At 40.8% G+C, this 21,056-nt stretch overlaps 1 protein-coding gene across 7 annotated transcripts in view; it reads right to left on the bottom strand.

Annotated features, from left to right (window-relative positions):
* The window catches only part of FARS2 (phenylalanyl-tRNA synthetase 2, mitochondrial), a 251,593-nt gene that overhangs the window by 59,429 nt on the left and 171,108 nt on the right, over positions 1–21,056 (bottom strand). For all 7 annotated transcript variants that reach the window (XM_054818758.1, XM_054818757.1, XM_054818764.1 and 4 more), the window contains one exon: positions 19,345–19,496. In XM_054818758.1, coding sequence (XP_054674733.1) covers positions 19,345–19,496 — 152 coding nt within the window. The remainder of the gene's footprint in view (positions 1–19,344; positions 19,497–21,056) is intronic.

Here is a 21,056-nt window from a genome sequence, read left to right as displayed (position 1 = left end):
CCATTAACTCATCCAGTCTTTCCATGTGAACTTTCAGCATCTATTGTGCCCTTCTGCAAGAAGTTCCACAGGGGCTTGGACCTCATCCTGCTTGCTCTGAAGCTGGTTCCTAGTAGTTTAGTTTGAAACATAGCTTCTGTACTAGAAGAAGCCGTGAAACATGCTTCTCTACCCATGCTCTCCAACCCACCCATGATTTTTTAGATCTCTATCATATTCCTCCACCAACTCATCTCTAACAGATTTGATTCTCAGTCATTCCCTTGCTCTGATTATCCCTGTCACTTTTCTCCGAACTTCCTGCTTACTCTTGTAGAAATGGAAATCCTAGATGGTGCGCAGCATTCAGCCTACACTCAAAAGGGAGCACGAAAGCCCCCAGCCTCATCTCCCTTCCCACGTGCCAGCCAAGGACTGGTAAGGCGGCAGCAGCACGGTGAAGCCCCAGCTTCCTACTCTTCCTACTGGGTATCAGCTTTCCAAAGATGAGAGTGCAAACAACACAAGGTTTATAGCACGGTCATCTCAAGCGCAGCACGGAGGAAGCAATTCCTTTGACAGGTCTCAAGGGGACCCAGCGGGGATTTGGGGCTGCCCTCCAGCCCTGCCTCTCCAGTGCTAATCTGTCCCAAGGCACCAGAAGTGCCATGTGTGCTTTGCAAATGCATCTCTGTTCAGGGAACAGGGCTGTGCGCGCCACATCTCTCACTGGCTACGCATCCAGATCTGTCTATAGATCAGAAATCATGTTTATTTATTTCAAATGAGAATTCCAATTATAGCACCAAATTATTCTGAGGGGGTAACAACAAAGATGCTGCTTTTGGTCCAACATGGATTTATTTCAAAGCGATTTCCAACATGCTGCTAAGCAGCAGAAGTTGTAGAATTGTACAACACAAGGCGGGCTGCCAACACTGAGCTCTGCTGCAGCTGAGCAGGCAGAAGTTCAACATAAACAAAAATATCTGAAAATGAAAACTGGGGGGAGAGGGAGGGAAGGGGGCTAGACAGACAAACAGGCGAATGCCAATGCTGAGAAGAAAACCCTAAAACCCACAAAAACATTCTCAGCAAGGAGGGAGCAAACCTCCTATTTAAAACACAGCGCAAAGAAGTATCCCAAAATGGGCTTGTCCCAGCACTTCTAAGAACTGTGAGAGCCAGTAGAAGATTTTAGATTCAGCTGCAGCTGAGATGAGCTACTTTACAGGCTTAGAAACTGGCCACATGTTTTCAGAAGGTAGGAGCTCAACCGTCAGCACGGCTGAAACCGAAATCCTCCAGAAAGCAGGAGCAGAATTAATAGCATATTTTCTCATTCTTATTAAAAGAACAACATTTAGCTCACAAAGCTAATTGCTTAAGAGACACTATTTAGTCGCCTTTGCGACTTTAGCCTCTCAGGTATCTGTGCCACTCACTGGGAAAGGCTGCGGAACTAATTTCAGAGTGACTTTGGAAGTGCAAACTCATGTGACCCACACCCATAAAGTGGCAAACTAAAGTTGAACATACTGGGCTTTGCAGACAGTTTACTTGGTTTATTTACTTTGAAAACATCTGCTCTGTTAAAACTGTAGTCAAAGCTAACAAAACCAGTGCTCGCTAGAGATACTCCTCGATGGGTTCCGTACCCACGGCCCAGGGAGCAGTGCTGGAGGATCAGCTGCTGGAAACGATGGAGAGATGGACTCTTCAGGCTAACATTGGGACCAAGGGCTGATCTGGGGGGAGTCACAAAGTACCGAGCTCTCTTCAATGCTCCCAGGCCAGTGGAATAAATGCTTGGGTAACTTAAGGTCAGTTTTTACTGAGTTGTTATCATTAGTTGCTTTTTTGTGGCGTTAAAACATTGTGTCTCAGCAGAAGTTCAATGGAGTTTCAGGAGAAGGCACCTAAAAAGGCACTACTGCAATTGAGGAGACAGGCTGAGCTCAGGGAGCGCTGGAATGAAGGATGGTTTAAGGAGGTGGCAGGAATGTCTCTTAAAAAGCGTTAGAAAAATATATTTTATTATGGCTTTGCTACCTGTTCCATATACATTTTAGATAGTGCTCCTCAACCTGTTGCCCACAGACCACTCAAAAGACGAGAGGAAGAAGTACGCACTTACTTCTCCACACACAAAGTGTGAAAGAAAAAAAAACAACCCCACACATTTGAGCATTCAAAGTCCAATCTTTTTGTTGACAATAAATGAAAAAAAAAAAACCCACTTGAGGAAACACTACCCAAGATAAATGGTGGCTTTATCTTTTCTTCCCACCTCTTGATCCCAACATCTACTCCAGCCTTTGACTAAGAGTAGAGAAGCAGCACTGGTAAGAAAGATAGGGTAAATAACCAGATTACAAAATTTACTGCTGAAAAAATAGGCAGAAATAAAATCCAGCAACGTAATAGGCAGTTCATTGCAGGAAAACCCATCGCACCATCCCCCAAAAGACCAAGAAATTTGCTCAGCACAAACATGGTAAACAAAAGCTAGATCTTCCCAAAGGAACAAGAAAAACAAAACACTTAAAATATTATAATGCTAGCATAAAAGTCAATGTCATGTGCTCACCTTGGATACAGTCTCACTTTGATCTCCACAAGTAAAAAATATATGGAGGTAATAAAGGGTCCTAGAGTCAGGCAGCAAAAGTTATTAGTCAGAGAAAGACAACTGAATTAGGAATGACTGACAAGATCGGGGCTGTTTTTCCAAACAACAGGAATAAATAAATATACACAATATAGTGAAAGTTAATTAGGAAGTATTTTTTACTTGCCCTCCTAATACAAAGTCAAACAGAACTAAACCACATTTCATATTGATACTTTGTTTTAAAAACAAGGGCTGGATAACCCGTGGAACTCGTTACCACAAAATACTAGAGATGCCAATAATCAAGAGGATTAAACTGCAATTGGATACGTATATGAATAATCTCTGCAGTTCCACTGCAAGCAGTCACTAACAGATGGAGATTAGGAAGACGTTCTGTAATTGAGATACCGTTTCCTAACAGTTTAGGAAAGGATTTCATACACCACCCTCTGCAGTACCCTGGACTTGCTACTGCTGGCTACATGACACCCAGCTGGAGGGGCTCTCCTCGCACTCCTCTAGCACTCCCCGGGTTTCCAGGGCTGTGCTGCTACCAGAACTGCCCAGTGGCAGCAGGTAGTAGGTACGTGCCCAGATTTTACATCTGAAAGGATGTGCATGTTCTTTAAGGCACGTTTGGGCTGTTATCGAGCAGCCTCGATTAGAAAAGTTAAATTTCTGCAGTTAAGGCAAACTTTTTGTAATCTCACAGCCCTTCCTAATGCTTAAGCAAACTAGTCCTCATTCTTTAGTCTTCTGAGAGTTTATTTTCCGTTCTATCATTACACTTTTCAATTTCATGTAAAAGTTATTAATCTTTTTGGAGACCCAGGAACAGATTGTAGATAAGAACAAAATCAAGAACAGCACACCTTGATCGTATCTTTGTGACACTACATAAACAAACTCACAGAACCTCTTCCAAAGGAAATACATTCCTTTTTAAGACAGGATCTCCTGAAGGTAGTAAGATTCTTTGTAAAGAGGGTTTCCTTCAGTAATGGAAATGCTGACAGCCCTGTCAGCACCCCTAAATGCCTGTCAGTGGCAAACAATAAACCAAACAAGATGATGAAGGAACCTGTTTCCTAGCCAGATAAACCAAGCATGATTGCAATACAAAGTGAAAGTTCAGCTTGGCAAAGTCAAAGTCAAAGTCAGCAACGGCTAGTTACCGCCTCCCTTCCTTCCTTCCTAGGCGCACGCTTGCAAGACATTGTCACATCTAGGAAAAACCCCAACATTCTTAGTTGCAGCCTTAGTTGCTCTGTCATGTTCTATAGCTGGTTGGTCTGGTGTTACAATATGAGAAAATTTGATAATGAACCTGGTTTTTTATTTGTCCTTAATAAAGTTGAGGATGATTGATTTTTTTAGTCAGAAGCGAGCAGTTTTCACAATGCATAAAAGTGTGGCTAAGCAGAGCGCAAGTGTATTGTTACAACATCTAGGTGCCTTCTGGAGCTCCAAAATACCAGAAAACTGGAAGGACTTCTGAATGCAACTGTAATGCAAATCTCATTATTAACTACCACTTTACTTTACTGAGCAAATATCAGCATGTCCCTCCTGAATAACAAGAGTATTTCTAACAGCAGTCATCGTATTTCTTAATGGAGAACTGAATGCACTGGCAATAAAGTCCAGGTTCCCAGAAGAGAAATGACTGTGCTCTCTTTAGACAGATTGGGCTTTAATGAGCGAGGGAAATGCACAGGGCCTGATCCTAATCCCACTTAAACCAACGGGATGGTTTCTACTGACTTCAGTGGGCTTTGGTGGAGCTCTGAGGACCTGATTTTGCATCTGTCACACTCCCAGCTGCACTGAAGCCAGCAGGGAGTTTTGGTATCACTCAAAGAAGAATGGTTCTTTGACAACTAATATAACCACTTTCTCCAACAGGGAAACCCCTCCATTACAGGCAGGAAAAAATCAATTGCTGAGAATTTCAGATTGCATTTTCAAAACAAAGAACTTTTTGGGATGACACTCAGTAGGCTCATTTTGTGCCAACCCTGATTGTGAAGAAAGTGCAGTTAAGTGCTCCAAATCTATTATGATCTTTCCCACTATCACTTAAAAGGTGCCTGGCTGACAGCATATTTTATATTCAGGTTTAGTTATTTTAGTAATCACTTTTCCCAGCACCAGAATGATGTGTTCATCTGGAACTGGTGGAAAGTGTTGGGACAAACTAATATACTGGAATAGTAACTTACCCTGGATGACAGGTTACACAGGACTTTTTAATTTACAATCTATAATATTCAGTTTAAAAGACACAGCTTTTTCCCACCTATACGGTATTTTTCTTTCTACTGTTGTGCCTTGCAAGCCATTACTTCAGTACATGCCTGGCCTGTTCATCAAGCAAGTTCTTTAATGACCTTAATAAATTACATGTAAGCTTTGAGTTAAGGACACAATTCTTCAATTAAAACTAATAGTCATGACTGCAGCATCTCTCTATGGTGCTGCTGCACTCTGTTGGCAGTACACTACGCAAACACAGCTGGGGTCAACAAACAAGTGTTCTTCAGAACTGTTTTACGGCATTTCCTCCATTTGATAGCCTGGCCAGTCACGGAGTTTAGCTCTTGCCCATCAAACTTGCAACAGCTTTGGCTACTTGGTTATCACAGAATATGTGCGTATGTATTATTTTCCTGTGGATGCTTCTTTTTATTCATAATTACAATTAAAATGACAAGCAAACAGTAGATATTCTCCATAACAGGATTAAAGAATAAGTCCAACTAGTTTGAATTTACAAGTCAAAGCAGATCTATTTTATAAATAGGATTCCTGCCAAAAATAATCAATAAATGAAAGAAGACTCAAAGACTAACAAGTTAACTTCAAACTGCTACAATCTCCAGCCCCAGCAACCTTCAGGTTTCTGGAGTAAAGTATTGTCACACTGAAATCCATAGCAGAATTCCTGATTTAAGGACCAAGATTTCTCTCCTCTAAGCTAGAGCACATTCTTGGTGTGTCGCGTGCCATTTAACAGGACTGCTTATGCGCTGCAAGTTGCTCCACCGAAGACAGGAATGAAGCACAGAACAGGGAAGACCTGGGTAGGCAGTAGCTCTGCAGGGACAGAGGTGGCACTCTGAACGCATTCCGAAGTCGAATTACGTAGCAAAAATAATGTGCATGAATTGTGGTCGCAGTTATTTCTCACAGGCACATTTTTTAAACTCTCAGCCAAAATTTTCCAAAGGTATAGGTGTTTGGTGAATTCTTTTCTGGTCTCACTTTCAGAAGTGCTAAACATCAACTTCTGAGAATCACGGCCCTTTAAAGCTTCTTAATTCGGTTATTCAGGAAAGTCATCAGCCATGTTTGAAGATATTGGTCTTTTTTTAGTTATGGTGCTTTTTTTCCTGTGTCTTTTTTTTCACCATTGCTTTCCTTCAGCTTTCATTCCTGTCTTGCCTAATGCTCCAAGCAGAACTCAATAGTGGCAGAAATACTGCTTTTAAGGCAAATTTCACCCTGTGAACACACTGCCATATTCAAAACCAAAACTGCAAGTTGAAAGGCCGTGGAGAACCACTCTGAATCCCTGAATCATCCTGAGGCTTCAGCTGGCTCATGTTAGTGGATAGGATCAGTTGGTTTTATGGACCTTTAAAAAATTAGTACCATTAGTAATAGCAGAATCTCTTAGCTCTAACTTCTTCCACATATGGACATTGTTGCTTCTGCTAGAAATCAACCATCTCATGTCCTGCTTTCTGTGTGCTGCTACAAGGATTGCAGATGAGGAAAACAACAGAAAGAGAACAGATGTTGAAACAATGTAGGGGGGGGGGAAAAAAAGAGCGAATGGGGGAAGAAATATTAATTACACAGAAGATAACTTTAAAGCAGATATTGAATCCATGTTATGTATCGATTTTCCATTCTATATTTGCAGAGGTTGATAGTTCTCCCTCTAGTACACAGAAATGTTTTTTTCTCCAGAGAGATAATACACTGTATACGATGGAATTGTGCAATTGATGTGATAGAGGGAAGATTAAAGAGAAAATAAGCATGGGTTCCAAGCAGATTTCAAATCCAGTAGATTCACATCATATATAAAACTTGCATAATTATACACTAGTGATGCACATTAATTTACTTGTACCAAACCAGCTTAGAAACTTATCCCTAAAATGTTCTCCACTGAGCTGAAAGTGGAGTTACTTCAAAGTCAACACAAGGAACTAACTGGGTTAGTAATCACGAGAGTAGACCACCTTGAATTCGTAATGTTAAACATCTCCCACTTCAGAACTGCATAAACACACATTCCACTTGGTGGCCTATCATGGCTATTATCATGATCTACCAGGTTAATACTCAATTTCACAACTGGTATATAACTAATTCCTATTTAGAAAATGGACTGTAAAAGCCCAAAAGGACCCACTGAAGTCCACTGAGGAAACTACTGTATAAAAAAAGGGAAGTTTGAGATCAGACAGATATTCTATATATTTAAACATACAGGAAATAGATATTGCCATACTAATGTATAAGAAGACACCATTTAATCTAGTATCCTCCTGATATAGAATTGTCCAGTAACAGATGTTTCAGGGCTGTATGAAATACAACAGCGATTTTCTAAATACTGCAGGTCCATAATTCACACTGGGATTTTATCACGACCCCGGGCAGATGTCACTTATGTTCTGAAGTACAAGAATTGACAGCCTTTGCAATTTTTGTGTAACCATAGAGGTTTATTCACCTGAAAGATATCCAGTACTGCAGACTTACTACACACCATGCTGAACATTTTAGTTAGCTTTTTGAATGTTTCCTCTTGGACTAATACAATGGAGGAAGATGATCTTACTAGTTTCTTCCATCACCTTCAATTTTTTTCAAATACTTCTCATGTATTCTCTTCTCAAATGAAATTACATAACATTCAATGACCTTTTTTCTCCTCACATCTCAGTATCATCTTCCTCCAAAAGCTGCATATTGAAATACTCACATATCTTCACCTCTTAAAACACTTTGAACAAGAGAATTAGCATTATGATCAAAAGAACTAACAAAACACAGAAGATGTGAAGGTTGACTTTTCATAGCATCCTACTAAATTATGGGCATTTTGGCTTTTTGGATACTCTATGATGACAGTAAAGGTGTGGTTTCAAAATGTTTGGAGTTCTCACAGTATCCAGTGATTTCACTGGGAGTTGCTCACACTCAGAAGCTCTGAAAATAAGGACTCATTTTAAAGCCAAACCCAGGAATATCGGCATCAGCAGACACCGAGAAAGAAGTCTGCCTAAATGACACAACCCACAGTTAAACACTTGGCTTTGCATAATTGAACCTAGCAATTTACTTCAAGAAAGACTTGAGACCGCTGCGCCATCCTAGTTGATTTTCACTTGCTCAATACACATCCCATCTACCCAACACAACTGAAGGCAATATTCTGACCAAAACTGTTAAATTTCCATTGTGGCTTGTCAGACACATCACTTAATACTTCGGCCTCTTCTGTTTCACTAGTCCATGGGATGACAGTGGCAATATCTCAGCTGAGAACCATGAGACCTTCATATATAAAGGTAATAAAAAAACCCTACAAGAACTACATTAAATCAGACCTCATCTATCTATCTCCTTCTGGTGTTCATTCACAAAGTATGAACACAAACTATTCAAATGTCACGAGTATGAACAGTCATTCACTTCCTCACTATTCATCTGTCCCACACACGTACTAATAGGCATGAAAATACTAACCATAAATCTTTTCTTCATCCTCAGAATAATTTTTAAAAGGCACCCTTCCCCTTGCATTTCTGTGTGATGCCTGATAAATAATAGATCAGTTGCATGGTGTTAGTGTTAATATTAATGTTACCAGACAGCATTTGAGAGAAGCAGGATAGAAACCTGAATTCCGGAGGAATTTGGAATGGCAGCAGTCACCACCCAGAGGTACATTTTGCAGCTCAGGTCTGTCTCTATAGCATACAGATCTCATGGCATGCGCAGTCCCGTAAACTTCTATTCAATTTACCCAGAGAGGAGGCTGTCTCTGCCCTTGCTAGAACTTGGCAACAATTTTCTTAAACAAATTATTTAAAGGTAACTGGCAGGTTAAAACAAAATATCCATCAAGCACAAAACAAACAATGGGAAGACACTGTGATCTGTTTCGGGAATGCTAACATTTGTTTGCTCTGAAATTAAAGAAAACCTTGTTTCCTCAGCATAAATGTTGACATTTTCCAGCATGGAGATAAATAACCTCTGAGCTGCTTAATGCTTTGAGTCAGCTTCAAGAAATCCTTCCTAGCTATAGGGGTTTTTTCCCTACAAAAATGTGTTCTGGATCCATAAAATATAAAGAGCAGGATTAATTATTTAGTGCTAAATCCATCTCCCTCCCGTGCAGCAATACTAGGAAGTGAAGAGGGACACACAAAGACTTTTTCCTCTCATCTCCCAGCCTGGCAGCTTTACAGGATGTATGTTTGGCTGAATCTAGCCTAAGAATTAGGGGCCTGGCCACCATATTGCCAGCCTCAACACAGTGCTGTGAAGGTCTTGTCAAGAGATGAGTGCAAATGCGTGCAGGCACCGCACACGTGCAATCCTCAACACACAGAGGACAGCGATGTCCTTCATCATCCTGAGAAATGCTTGGTGTGGCTGCCTCAGTACTGTGGCCACTTTCTGTGGCTAGAAAATTTCTTGTAAGCGGTAAGCAAATGGTACCATCTCTACTTTCCCATGCAGATTCCATTCAAGAGAACCTGAGAGAAACTCAGGATCAGCTATAGACGTGTTGCTTCTTCACACTGCTAGCACACTACAGAAAATAAACTACCATGCTTTCATGCTAAAGTTCATTTAAAAGCTGATTAAGGCAGAGTGGGACAAAAGTTAGATGAAGGATGTGTCTATTGTTTTAAAGAAAAACTAGTTTCAGGCACAGCTCTGAGACCTAGCCAAAACACATCTCCCTCCCTCACCCGTATCCTCTCGCAGGGATTCCGAGCCTGCAGCGTGGGCATCTGTCGCTGGTGGCCTTGACAGGACTGGTCCACCTTGACTTCCCAGCCTGCTGGGGTAGGATGGCCAGCTATGGTGTTATTGTGGGAGAATGGATGAGGCGGGGGTAGAGACCAGGAAAAGAGGGGAGGGGTGTTGCATCCCACCCTCGGGCAGAGAGCAGAGCAGAGCGATTCCCAGGCAGCCGCAGGCAGAGACAGAGCAATGGCATAGGCAGAGAAAACCCTTTCAGTATGAAGCAGAAAAAGAGGGACAACGCACCAAGTGACAGGAGGACCCTTCGCCTCTTACACATAGTGAATTCTTCCCCCATCCTAGCTGCTGAGTCGAGTACTTTCAAATGGCACTGCAAGATTAAACTGACTTCAAGCTCTTCAGAGAACACAGTATTTACTGTCTAACAAATGTGATTACAAAAGCTTTCACTCTGTCTCTGACATACTCACAGCCATTGCAATGCTTCTCAAACTGTAATATGCTCACAATTACGTACTATGAAAAACAGTTCTGCACAGAAGTAGTCTCAACCTCTGGTCTACAAGAACAGTGATTCACTAAGGTTTCTCTGAACGCAGAAGCACTCAGAAGCCTTCTGCTATCATCCGGTGCATCCTGTGGCAGCTGACTCCTTCAGCCGTTTTTCACCGGCCCACTGCTTGTCAATAAATCACTGTGCTAACTCCTGTGACGCCTCCTGTGAAGTGCTTTGGGAATTGTGGAAAAGATTTCTGGGCTGCATCTGAGAACTGGTGGTGAATGGCTGACTCCAGGTTGACATGATGAAGAAAGGTTAAGCTCTTCAGCCGAGTAGCCTCTTAGAAAGATTCATTGTGACTCCAGCTATCACTTTTCTATACAGGAAGGCTATCCTCTGCATCTGCCTGAACACATAAGGGAGTTGACATTTGTCTTCTGAGTGGCTCACGTACTTAAGTTTTCCCCTCTTCTCATTACCCATGAAGGGTGATTACATTTCCTATGGAATATCACTGGTGATACATCACACTTCAGGGCTGTGTTTCCCCCTTCCACCCCTCTAATGGGAACCTGTGGTTACTTCATCTTTTTCCTTTCTTGAATACCAATCCTCCCACAAACCTGCGTGTTAGCCACCAGCCTCCCACTAAAGAAGAATAATGGGACTCCTACTGAAGCTCATTAATAGTAAATTATTTTCAGTTAGTGAAGACGATTTTCTCTGTGAAGTCTCTGAAGAGCCAGGGATGGTACAGCAGAACACTGTCTGTCCCACAATTGATTTGAATATGGTGGTTTGAAGGAAACCTCAGACTTCAATAGTGAGCCATTAAGAACAGCTATTTGTATGGTGCCTCTCTGAGCACTGAGGATGGGGGGAAGGTAGAGTCTGTCTTTCCTCATCAGTTGATTTTGGGGGTTTTTCCCCCCCCCCATCAGATGGTCTTCAAGTAAACACTGGCATCAGAGGTCTGAAAAGGCAGTCACAAGCTGTTTAAAAAGCCCTAAGTCACAGAACTCACACTTTATTGTATAAAGCAAGGATTTTTGGGGTTTGTTTTTCCCCCCCCTTTTTTCTTTTTTTGTAAAACAAAGTCAAGGCATTTACTAGTATTTTTCAAGTCCATCTTCCTGGCAGATGAAGCAAGAAATACCCAGCATAAGCAGATGCTGACCAGTTCAAGGGCACGCTGTTTCTACAGGATAGACTTCTCTGTCCCTCCTCTCACTCTTCTCATAATTCTTTATGACACTCAGATTTGGGCAGTGAACTGCTCTTTGGGGGACTTTCAAAGCAACTGGAGGAAATTGGGAATCCACTCTGGAATTCAAAAGCTCTAGGCCAAGCATTTAAAAAGCTTTGAAGAGGATGCTCGACAAAAATATGCAGACAGATTCCAAGTCTACACATGTATACATAATAAATATAGCACTGAAAAGGTCTACTTCCATATCAAACAATACTTTGTGGCTTGTGCTATAAAAGTGTATGCTCATTTTTGCTATCTCTGACTTCACCCAATAGGTACAATAAAGCAGTAGGAACAGAGCTGGCTGAAATTCAGAATTTCTAAAATATCTGAAAAAGTCTTTTTTAAACAAAAATATGTGCACATTTACTCAATTCTCTATATTAATTTCAATCTGGAATGTGTTTGCTGTGGAGGAAAAGGAGGAATGAAAAGATTTTCAGTTCAATTTCCTCAGAAATCAAAAGTAGCAGATGGCTGCCCCGTGACACAGGCTATCCGGGAAAGCTGAACTCTGACAGCCTCAGTCCTGGTGGGGAACAGCAAGGCATCAAGATTGCGAGAAAGTGGGAAGTGCAAGACACCCTGGAGCCACACAGCAATCAGCGTGGCAGGGATACCTTCTAGTTACAGACGTGGAGTCCAAGTCCAGGCTCCTTTAAACCTCTAGGCAGCAGAGATGAAAACCTGACCATCTCAGCTGTCAGATTGTCCAGGCTCCAGCTGGACATGATCAGAACCCATACGTCTTCATAAAGCACCTCTCTCCGGGCAGCCCAGTTTTTAAACAAATTTGGTCAGAAAGTCCCTGACCACTTCTACACAGCTGCTTTTCAAAGGAGAAAAGGCAGGGAAGAGGAAGAAGCCGAAAAGTAGTCGGGGGCACTCTGACTGCGGATCGAGCAAACGCCCCTGGTCGTCGGGCCGGTCTGGGACACAGAGGAACGCCTGACACGCACACGCCAGGAGTGAATTGCACTCAAAAGCACGCAACCCATTACAGGTATGTTTTCTAAGCTGAAGCCCATGAGGCAAAAGAAACAACAAACGAGGTTCTCATTCATGAGAGAAAACAGGTGGCACTGCTCCTGGGTAGCACAAGAGAGGGGAAAAAAGAGGAGGGATCGGGGGTACTACTGCAGTGCTTTAACTAGCCACTGTATAGTCACCATCTACTGCGACAGCTGAAGAAAAGCTCAGAAGTCAACCGGTATCCACTGACAGAGCCTCCTATACACAGTTAATCCTTTGCAAAAATATTAGTCTTCCACATATTTGACCAAATGAGAGAAAAAAAAATTCCAGAGCTGGAGAACACAGTTCATTAATAGGAAACCGATCCTCTGCTAGCTACTGTCAAAAGCAGCTTCTGGGTTGTTTTTTCTGCAGAGGAGCTGCTGCTGGGACTTTGCCAGTTCAGCAGTTAAACGTAATCTCAGAGAATCCCTCAGCAAATTGTAAAGTGCTCAGGCTGAAGAGCAACAAGGTGTTCAGGGACTGAACTGATTGTTTTAATTTGCGTAACACTAGCAGCAAGCAGCGCTTCAGAATTATTCTGCTTAATTCACCTGTTCCAGAAACAAGACAAACCTAAGCCAGCTTCAATAAATAAACCAGACCTAAAATTATTTCTTTTGATCTCCATCTAGATAAGGGAAAATGCAACAAGTCTGGCAATAAAAAGGAAAAAGATGTTATTACATTGCTTTTTCTATATACTAACAAAGAACTAGGGGGTGTGCATTGACACAACACAGCAGTCAATAGGATCTGATTCTTTGCTGTCAGATCTATTCCTTTTACTATTTGGAAAAAAAAGACGCACAGGTCATCTGAGTACTCCCAAAGTCTCTAAAGAAGAGAGTGCCACAGTGCACCTACCTTCCTCCTTCACAGCAGCCAATATATTCCCTCTCCCTTCACTTAACAGACTGTTACAAATGTGCAGATCTCACCCTAGAAGTGTGCAAGTAATTCACTCAAAGGCAAGATTAAATCCTTTCGTACCTATTCCTCGCTTATACTTTTAACAGCATAGTCGTCAAAATGCAGCAAATCAATTTTTCCCCCCCTTACTGTCTCCGCACTGCCTTTTCAGGGTATTTTTAGTTGTTCTGATTAAAAATTTACCTCTTAAGTACCACTGAGGACACAGTGCATTTCTTGATTACAGTTTTGTATACTTTTTTCAGCTTACCTCCATATCTTCCTTACAAAGGAAGATGTGGAGGCATATCCTTCCCTTCCTTCCCTTCTCCTTCTAACAAAAAAGAAATTTTAGTGTCAAACTTTAAAAAATCAGGTCCCAGACCAGCAGGAAAACAACCTTTCTGCAAAACTCAGAAAATACTTTTTCAGAATGAAGATGTGAGGCCATCACGCCTGACAGGATGACGCAAGGTACCTAAGAGAAAAGGCACAGCATACTGAGCTGAAAAAAACCCCCAACATTTGCAGGGCTCTCCCAAAGCAAAGATAAGCAGCCTTGGCATTTCTGGATTCTCTTTGTGGTGCTGCATTGTAGGGGACAAGTACTCACCCGTGATTCTTCTCTCTCACTATCTGGCAGTTTTAGCCCCTGTGCTCTTCACTGGGGACAACTCAGTTCAAAACCATATTCTGCCACTTCTACTGCATATTCTACCACGTGAAGTTAGCCAGGATTTCCTCTATTACTTTGGACAGGTATGCTTTCATTATTATCACTGGAATTTCATGTGTGCGCGGTGGCAGTACTTACCTGAATGTCTCAGAAATAGACTGCTCTTGCTGGGATTCTCTGCATGGCAGCAGTTTTGATTTGCTTATTTGTAGTGGGCAGAGACCTTTCTACTTGTTGACTGCCATTCAGCCAGCGTTTCCTTTCCCTTGTGAAACCTGTTTTCTTTCTGAAACTGGAGAAGTCTTGACCACTGTAAAGGAGATTACTTTTTGATTTAACTTCTGAAGGTCATTCATATTGATAAGACAGCTTAGACAAGTTGAGCAGTAGAAGGCCTGAACTTAAAGATATGGAGGTTACAATAGCCATTGTGAAAAGTAAGGATAAAATCCCCTGACTTTCTTTTCTCCCTTCAGTATCAATATAGTCCAAAATATTCTCTCTGTTTTTTGCAAATGTTTGTTCACTAGAATGTTCCAAAGGGAAAAATGTCAGCCACAAATCCTCACTCATCATGTATTTGCACAGCAATGCTTAAAGGTCCTTAAAGATCTCCAAGGATTTGAAAGAAATAATTCAGCCAGGTAGCAGAAACAGTGCCACTGCCTTGCAGCGGCTGGTCGCACGGTTCACGCAGCATACAGCAACGGACAACTCAACGCAATTCAGTGAACTGATTTTACAAACCAGACACAGACACTATTCTCTGCTAATCAAACATATGAAAATCTAAATGTTTGTGGCTAATGCATCAAGCAAAAGAGAGCTTAAATCTGCAAGATGAGCTGTGGAAAACATTTTGCTGACTGCAGAGAGACATTACTTCTCTATTCTGCTTGTCTTACAGATATCCTGCTCCTGTTCTTGCCATAACCACCACAGTTTCAATCAATTTATTTGCTATTTCAAGAAAAGCCACAACTTTTTCTTCATACGCATTGATTTTTTCTTTATACATCTGGATAACCGGTGTGTTGTAGCCACGTTGTGTGTTATTCATGTTGAATGAAGTTACACCCTGACTGTGTTATCGGCATAATCCTGATACAATATTTACATTCCAAGAATATCCTAAAAATCAGGTGATAGTGGGACTTACTTTCCCATCCATGTTTGGTCATACAGCTCTGTGATGGCCTTTTACCCTATGGGCTATGGGAAAGTATCAAGAGCCGACAGGATTATCCTCTGACCTGTTCAGTCTCACATGCTACTTGCTCCCTCCCCCAGATGCGTGTTCTGAACGCAAGAGCCACATCTCACCCGGGTGCTGCTCCTCTCTGATTCGAGGACCCCTTATTCCCAGATTTCCCAGTCTGACCACTGATCTAAACCCCCTCAACAGCTGCCTGGGGTCCCAAGCGATGTTTGGCAGCTGAGATCCACAGGCCATCACCTCTCATGCCATACCTTGTGCAGACACACACCTGTAACATGGAGAAGCACGGGGGGATTGCAGACACCTGAAAAGTCCGTGCTCTCCTTTCAGTTCAACACTTTTGACTCAAAAGGAGCCTTTGGGGCAGGGGGACCCGTTTGGAATTGCTGGGATGAAACCAAAGGGGGGAAATTCTTGTGGATCAGAGGACTCTTGCTGAGCATCTCTACAGTTATCCTGGTTTCCAGAACCACTTTATGCGAAAGCTGCCTACCCCAACTTAGTTGCTAAAACTCAGTTCTCTGCTTGCAACAGAGCACAGGGATTTCTTTGCTCCATGAGGTCTACCTGTTGCACTGGTGAACAGGAATTCAGAGGACTGACAAGATTCGAGAGAGGTAAATACAGAAATGTCTGTATGTCCTAACTATTGCTAGAACGTTATTTTATAATAGGGAATGCTTCTTCTTCCACCCTAAAGTAACATGTGACTGCTGAATAAACTGCAGCAAAAAGTTTATTTTCTGGAAAGCCTTCTTCAGTTTACCTCAATGCTGTGTCTTGTTTAGTTAAGTTACTTAAGATGCATTCAGGCTGGAATGGTTCTTAATTACCGTAGCACAGTAACTTGGCATTCTCCTACATTTGTGCCTTTCAGCAATGAGACTCCTTCCTGCTGTATCTTTTAATTGCCTGTGCTTTCCTGGAAGATGGCTCAACGTTCTCACCTTACAAAGCAGATAATCAAGATATACTTTTTTTTCCAGATATCTCTTCCTTGTTTAAACAATTACTTGTCTCATGCTTTTTCCTCCCCCTTTCCTTTTCCCTGTAGAGGAATACATTTTCACTGCTAATACACACTGTAATTGCGATGTACTGCAGTATGGTTATCAGTCCAAGCCCAGTAGAACCTTGAAAGGTTTCTGAACCACATATGAGTCTGTAAGGTAACTACACAGTATCACAGAGACCATCTCTATAAAGGATCTTAATTAAAAGACCTCTTTCTGTGTTCTAAATTAGTTTTATTTGTATAGCATTTTCTGTTTTCCAATGTTTATAGTCCTACAACTAAGAAAGGTAGTTTAGGAAGAAAAATAAGACTGCCAAGTCTCCTAATTCCTCTCCCCGTTGCTTCTATTTGCATGAAACTGATATTTTTAAAGGATGAAAAAAATCTGAATTTTAAATTCTAGAAGTGATTAATTACAAGCATGAACTTATTAAGCTGCTTATAAGTAACTAACATTCAAGACAGCAGCACTGCAGGCTTCCCTATCCTATACACTTTTCTCCCATCCCCCACGCTAGAATCACTACAAATTCAAGATAATGACTGCAAGCATCTAGACCTGTAAAATGCAGATCCATAGCAACACTGAGGATCTCTTATGTTAATTTCTGTGCCCAGAGGCCTTTCTGCAACACTGAATTAAAGAAGCCAGTACCATTCCTGTAACAAGACAATTATCTTGGAATTAAGACTCAACAGAACACCCTTGTTTTCAAAGAGTCAGTCTTCCAAAGGCTTTGGAGAACAGACAAAATGACTTACACGGCTTACATCATCGGTCTGCAAAAGTTACATATCTGCACACACCCTGTTCTAAGAAGAAAGGGCAAAGTAACTGTTATGATGAAGACAGTCTTTATCTATAATTCTTTTTTTAATGAGGTAGATAATCTCCTTGGAATTACTGGCGTTTTTTTAATGGGACATTTAAAAAGATTTCTTTTATTGTTGTTGTAGTGGAACAAACTAAGAGGACTACAACATCACTTACCAACAATCCATTAGTGTCACCACCCAAATTATTCAGATATGAAGGTGAGAAATGTTTCCTCCCTGTAGCGTCAAAACGTATTCAGATGTCTGCTGAGTGAGGGTTTAATGGCTTTAGAGGACAATACTAGGAAAGTCCTAAATCTGTGCGACAATTCTCAGCGAGCAGTCATCCTTCCCATCTATTTGCAGAAGTCACAGAGGGAACAGAGGTGTACCCCTTGCAGAGGAACAAAAGGTCTTGTCACCCCGGTATATGTTCAGGATGGGTCAAAGCATATCAATGGGGAAAACACATACAGTAGAAATCCAGAGTAGCGAATCCTGTCTCTACCTCACCTCTCTACTACTATGGAAGATAATATTCTCAGTAAAGAAGAGGAGCACGACCCATGAGCCGAGCTGTGACTGATGCAGTGCTGCTGGCAAAGCCCTCCCCACGTACGTGGAGTCCTCCAGCAAGCTGCAAGAGTAATCACAGAATAAAAATGCCTCCATTTGAGGGAGCAGGGAACAAGATTTCTCCAAACCTTCAGCCTTGGCAGAGCTGCTTACACTACACAGAGGATTTTCCCCCAAAAGAAGATGTAACAACAAAGATGATTGCATGTTTGGTATCACCAGGAATAATGTAGTCAAAGAGTGGCAATGAACACAGAGGTGTTATACATACAATAAACATTCAACATGAATGAATGGAAAGGACCAGTTCAAAAAAATGGATCTAGCATCCCAGTTTTACAAAAAATATTGATTGTACTGTATCAGAACCATTATCATAGAAGACAATTAAATATATTTGCATCAGGATCCATATGAGCAGCCTTCGACGTCTATGCACTTGTACTAACTGATACTATGGCGCAGTCCAAGTGACAATAAAAAGTTATCCATAACTACAACAAACTTGTTTTTCAATTCCTCTGTAAGATACAGTTGTCTTGTTCTTTACAATGAATTGTACTTATTATCTTATCCTAGCCTATCTGCCTCTGCTGGACAGTCTGTTTTGAGTATAGGGTCAAGATCCTTTCACATGACTTGCATGTGAGGACCACTCAAGAATTAACAACTTAAAGCTTTCAGATGCTTTCAGATTCCATTAGCATTTCTGTTTCTGCTGTGTGAAGAGAGTCTCATATAACACCACACAAAAAGAGTAAAAAGGAAAAAAACCCCCAAATATTAACCCACTGAACCACTATGAAAACTAGGCCATAGAATAATCTAGCCATCTGGTCTGCAATGCACATCAAATTCAAAAAAACAAAAGTCAAATACCTGGACGTAGAAAGAAAAAAAAGAGCACAACATGAAGCATTTTCCTATCATCTTCAAAAAACACTGCAGTTAGGTTTACTACCTGCCTTTCTACAGCACCAAAAGTCTCGAACAAGAGAAATTATTTTAAAACCCAGTTTTAGAAAGTTGCATAGCCAGCAGTATATTTACTTCTTGATTTGGAAATAGCAAATTGCAAAACATTGCATATGCTATAGCTGATACTTGTCAGGTGTTGAGACAACTGATAGTATCAGTTGGACAAGAAACCCGTGCACCCAATGGTCGCGTCAGCGCTGCTGTACCCATAAGAAGGTATTCTGAAGCCTGAGTGATTGTTCAACAGCATAACCAAGTACCAGAAAGAATGGAACAAAGTCTATTTTTTCTCCCTGTTGAACACCAACAATAGTATTGTGCAACAAATCATTCTTATCCCTGACATTTATAGTAAAGGTCTACTAGTGAATCAGGACTGAAAAAAAGGAAAGGAAGAAAAGGAGGAGACAAACACCAGTCACTCAGCAAAGAGCAGGGCTACAAGAGCAGACATGTTATGGATAAGAGTGTCCTGCGTTGGCAGATGTATTGAGGAAGACAGTTGTTCACTGCTACTATGATTAACAGCACATTGGGGTTGAGGTCTGAATACCATAAGCTCAATACTAGTACAAAACTGAAATATAAGATAATTTTTTAAAGTAAAAATATTTATTCTTGAAAGTGTTGTAAAAATGTTTTGGACCTAAAAAATGAAATGTGTAAACACACTGTAAGAATCAAGAATTTCTTGGGATACAGAACTAAAATATTTATAAAATACTTATATTCTGACCACAGGAAAAAAGTGTTAAAAGTTTTACTTACTTTGGATGGGTAAATTCATCCACTAGGACAACCTTCTCTATTAGGTCTCCACCAATGGTTCGAGCCAAATCGTAGAAATCATTCTTGGAGTATGGCTCAGAAGGCAGCCAAAAGGAGATGTCATTGATCAAAGGTGGATATCTGCTGAGTGGCTAAAAAAAATAAAAACCATACCTTTATAAGTGGCTGGACTTGGTAGGTATAACTACAATTGTTTTGAACTTGTATAACGCACACAGCACACACTTTAGAAGCTTTCTGAAATGCTTTTTGAAGTGCAAACTGACCTTGTAAACAACTGAGATGCAAGCTTCTATACTAGGGAAGGTCTTTTAAAGATCACCTCATAACCACTTTGATTCATTCATTCACAAGAAAAAACTTGGTTTGTTTATTAAATTCAGCATTTACGAGCCTGAATACACTTTTGGATCAAAGCTGTTTAAAAGGAAGAGAACATTTTAACATGATTATTCACTGGATAGAATTGCACTTTTTAAAAGCATTTTTCAGATTTATTTTTTTTTTTACGGGTTCAAAAATTCTTATGACATCATGTATAAAATCTGTATGTATTTTATATCATTCTTATGTAACATGATATGTTTATTATTTGTACTGTCCAATTTTTAAGAAAGTCTTATCAATAGGTGCATCCTTATTAAAAGGTTATAATAAGAAACACACTTTGGCTTAAAAAGAGAGATCAGTTCACTTGCCAGTGGTTTTTATAGACACCCAAACATCTACAACAACAAAAAAAGTATTGCTGTTAGCATACTTATTAATTCCACAAGTACCACAACAGACTCTTAAACATAAAGGGGCATCTTTGCTGCAGACAGAAAGACCTCATCTTGTGGTCAGAACAGTGAAACTTGTTATTTGCAAAACAGGAAGAGAAAGAAAACAAGACAATTATTAGTTTCTCAGGTTTGATGAAACTTCTCTGGGGTCAATGGGTTTCAGATCTTGCCTTTGCTGAGACGTTTCCCCCTTTGAAGAAAAGAAAATGGTAATGGTCTTCTTTCATGCCCCCTTGGTCATGCAATATCTTACTTCTGCCTTCCATTAACACACTGCAGTTGAAACAAATACATTTGCACAAGATTGTTGGGGTCTACAGGAGAAAACATCTTTTCTAATTTTGCTCATATGCATATGACAGCTGATGTGTACACCTTCGTCTATACAGTATATTATCTCACTCAAAAATGATTCCATGCCTGGAAATGTTTTATGATGGAACTGTGAAATCCTAAGTGAATACCTGCTAAAGCAATAAACCTGTTAAAAAGGCAAATTTACAGCATGCTGATTTACACAAATCCTGCTGTACAGTGTAAACCACTCAATAAATATCTGATAAGGAATACAGTGTAAGTTTTAAATTAATAACCCTCCCGGTGAATAAAATTGTGAATCACAAATGATTAGCCAACTTGTTAAAGGAATAAACTTGTCAAATGAATTCATATCCTGTACACCAAATTCAAAAACTCTTGCACAATAAAGCCATCACGCAAAAGCTTTCGATGAAACACTAATGAATGAAATGTAAACATCTCTGCTATACGAAAGTCACAGCTGCAAATGCTGGAGATACTCAGTCAACAACCTGATCCATGCGTTAGTGTAAATAATGTTATAATCCTGCAGTAGACCCCTATATTCTCACCACACACTGTCTACCACTATATTTACCACTGCTA

The sequence above is a fragment of the Grus americana genome, chromosome 2 (assembly GCF_028858705.1).
Source record: "Grus americana isolate bGruAme1 chromosome 2, bGruAme1.mat, whole genome shotgun sequence".
Lineage (NCBI taxonomy): Eukaryota > Metazoa > Chordata > Aves > Gruiformes > Gruidae > Grus > Grus americana.
This window is presented reverse-complemented; position numbering and strand designations above follow the sequence as displayed.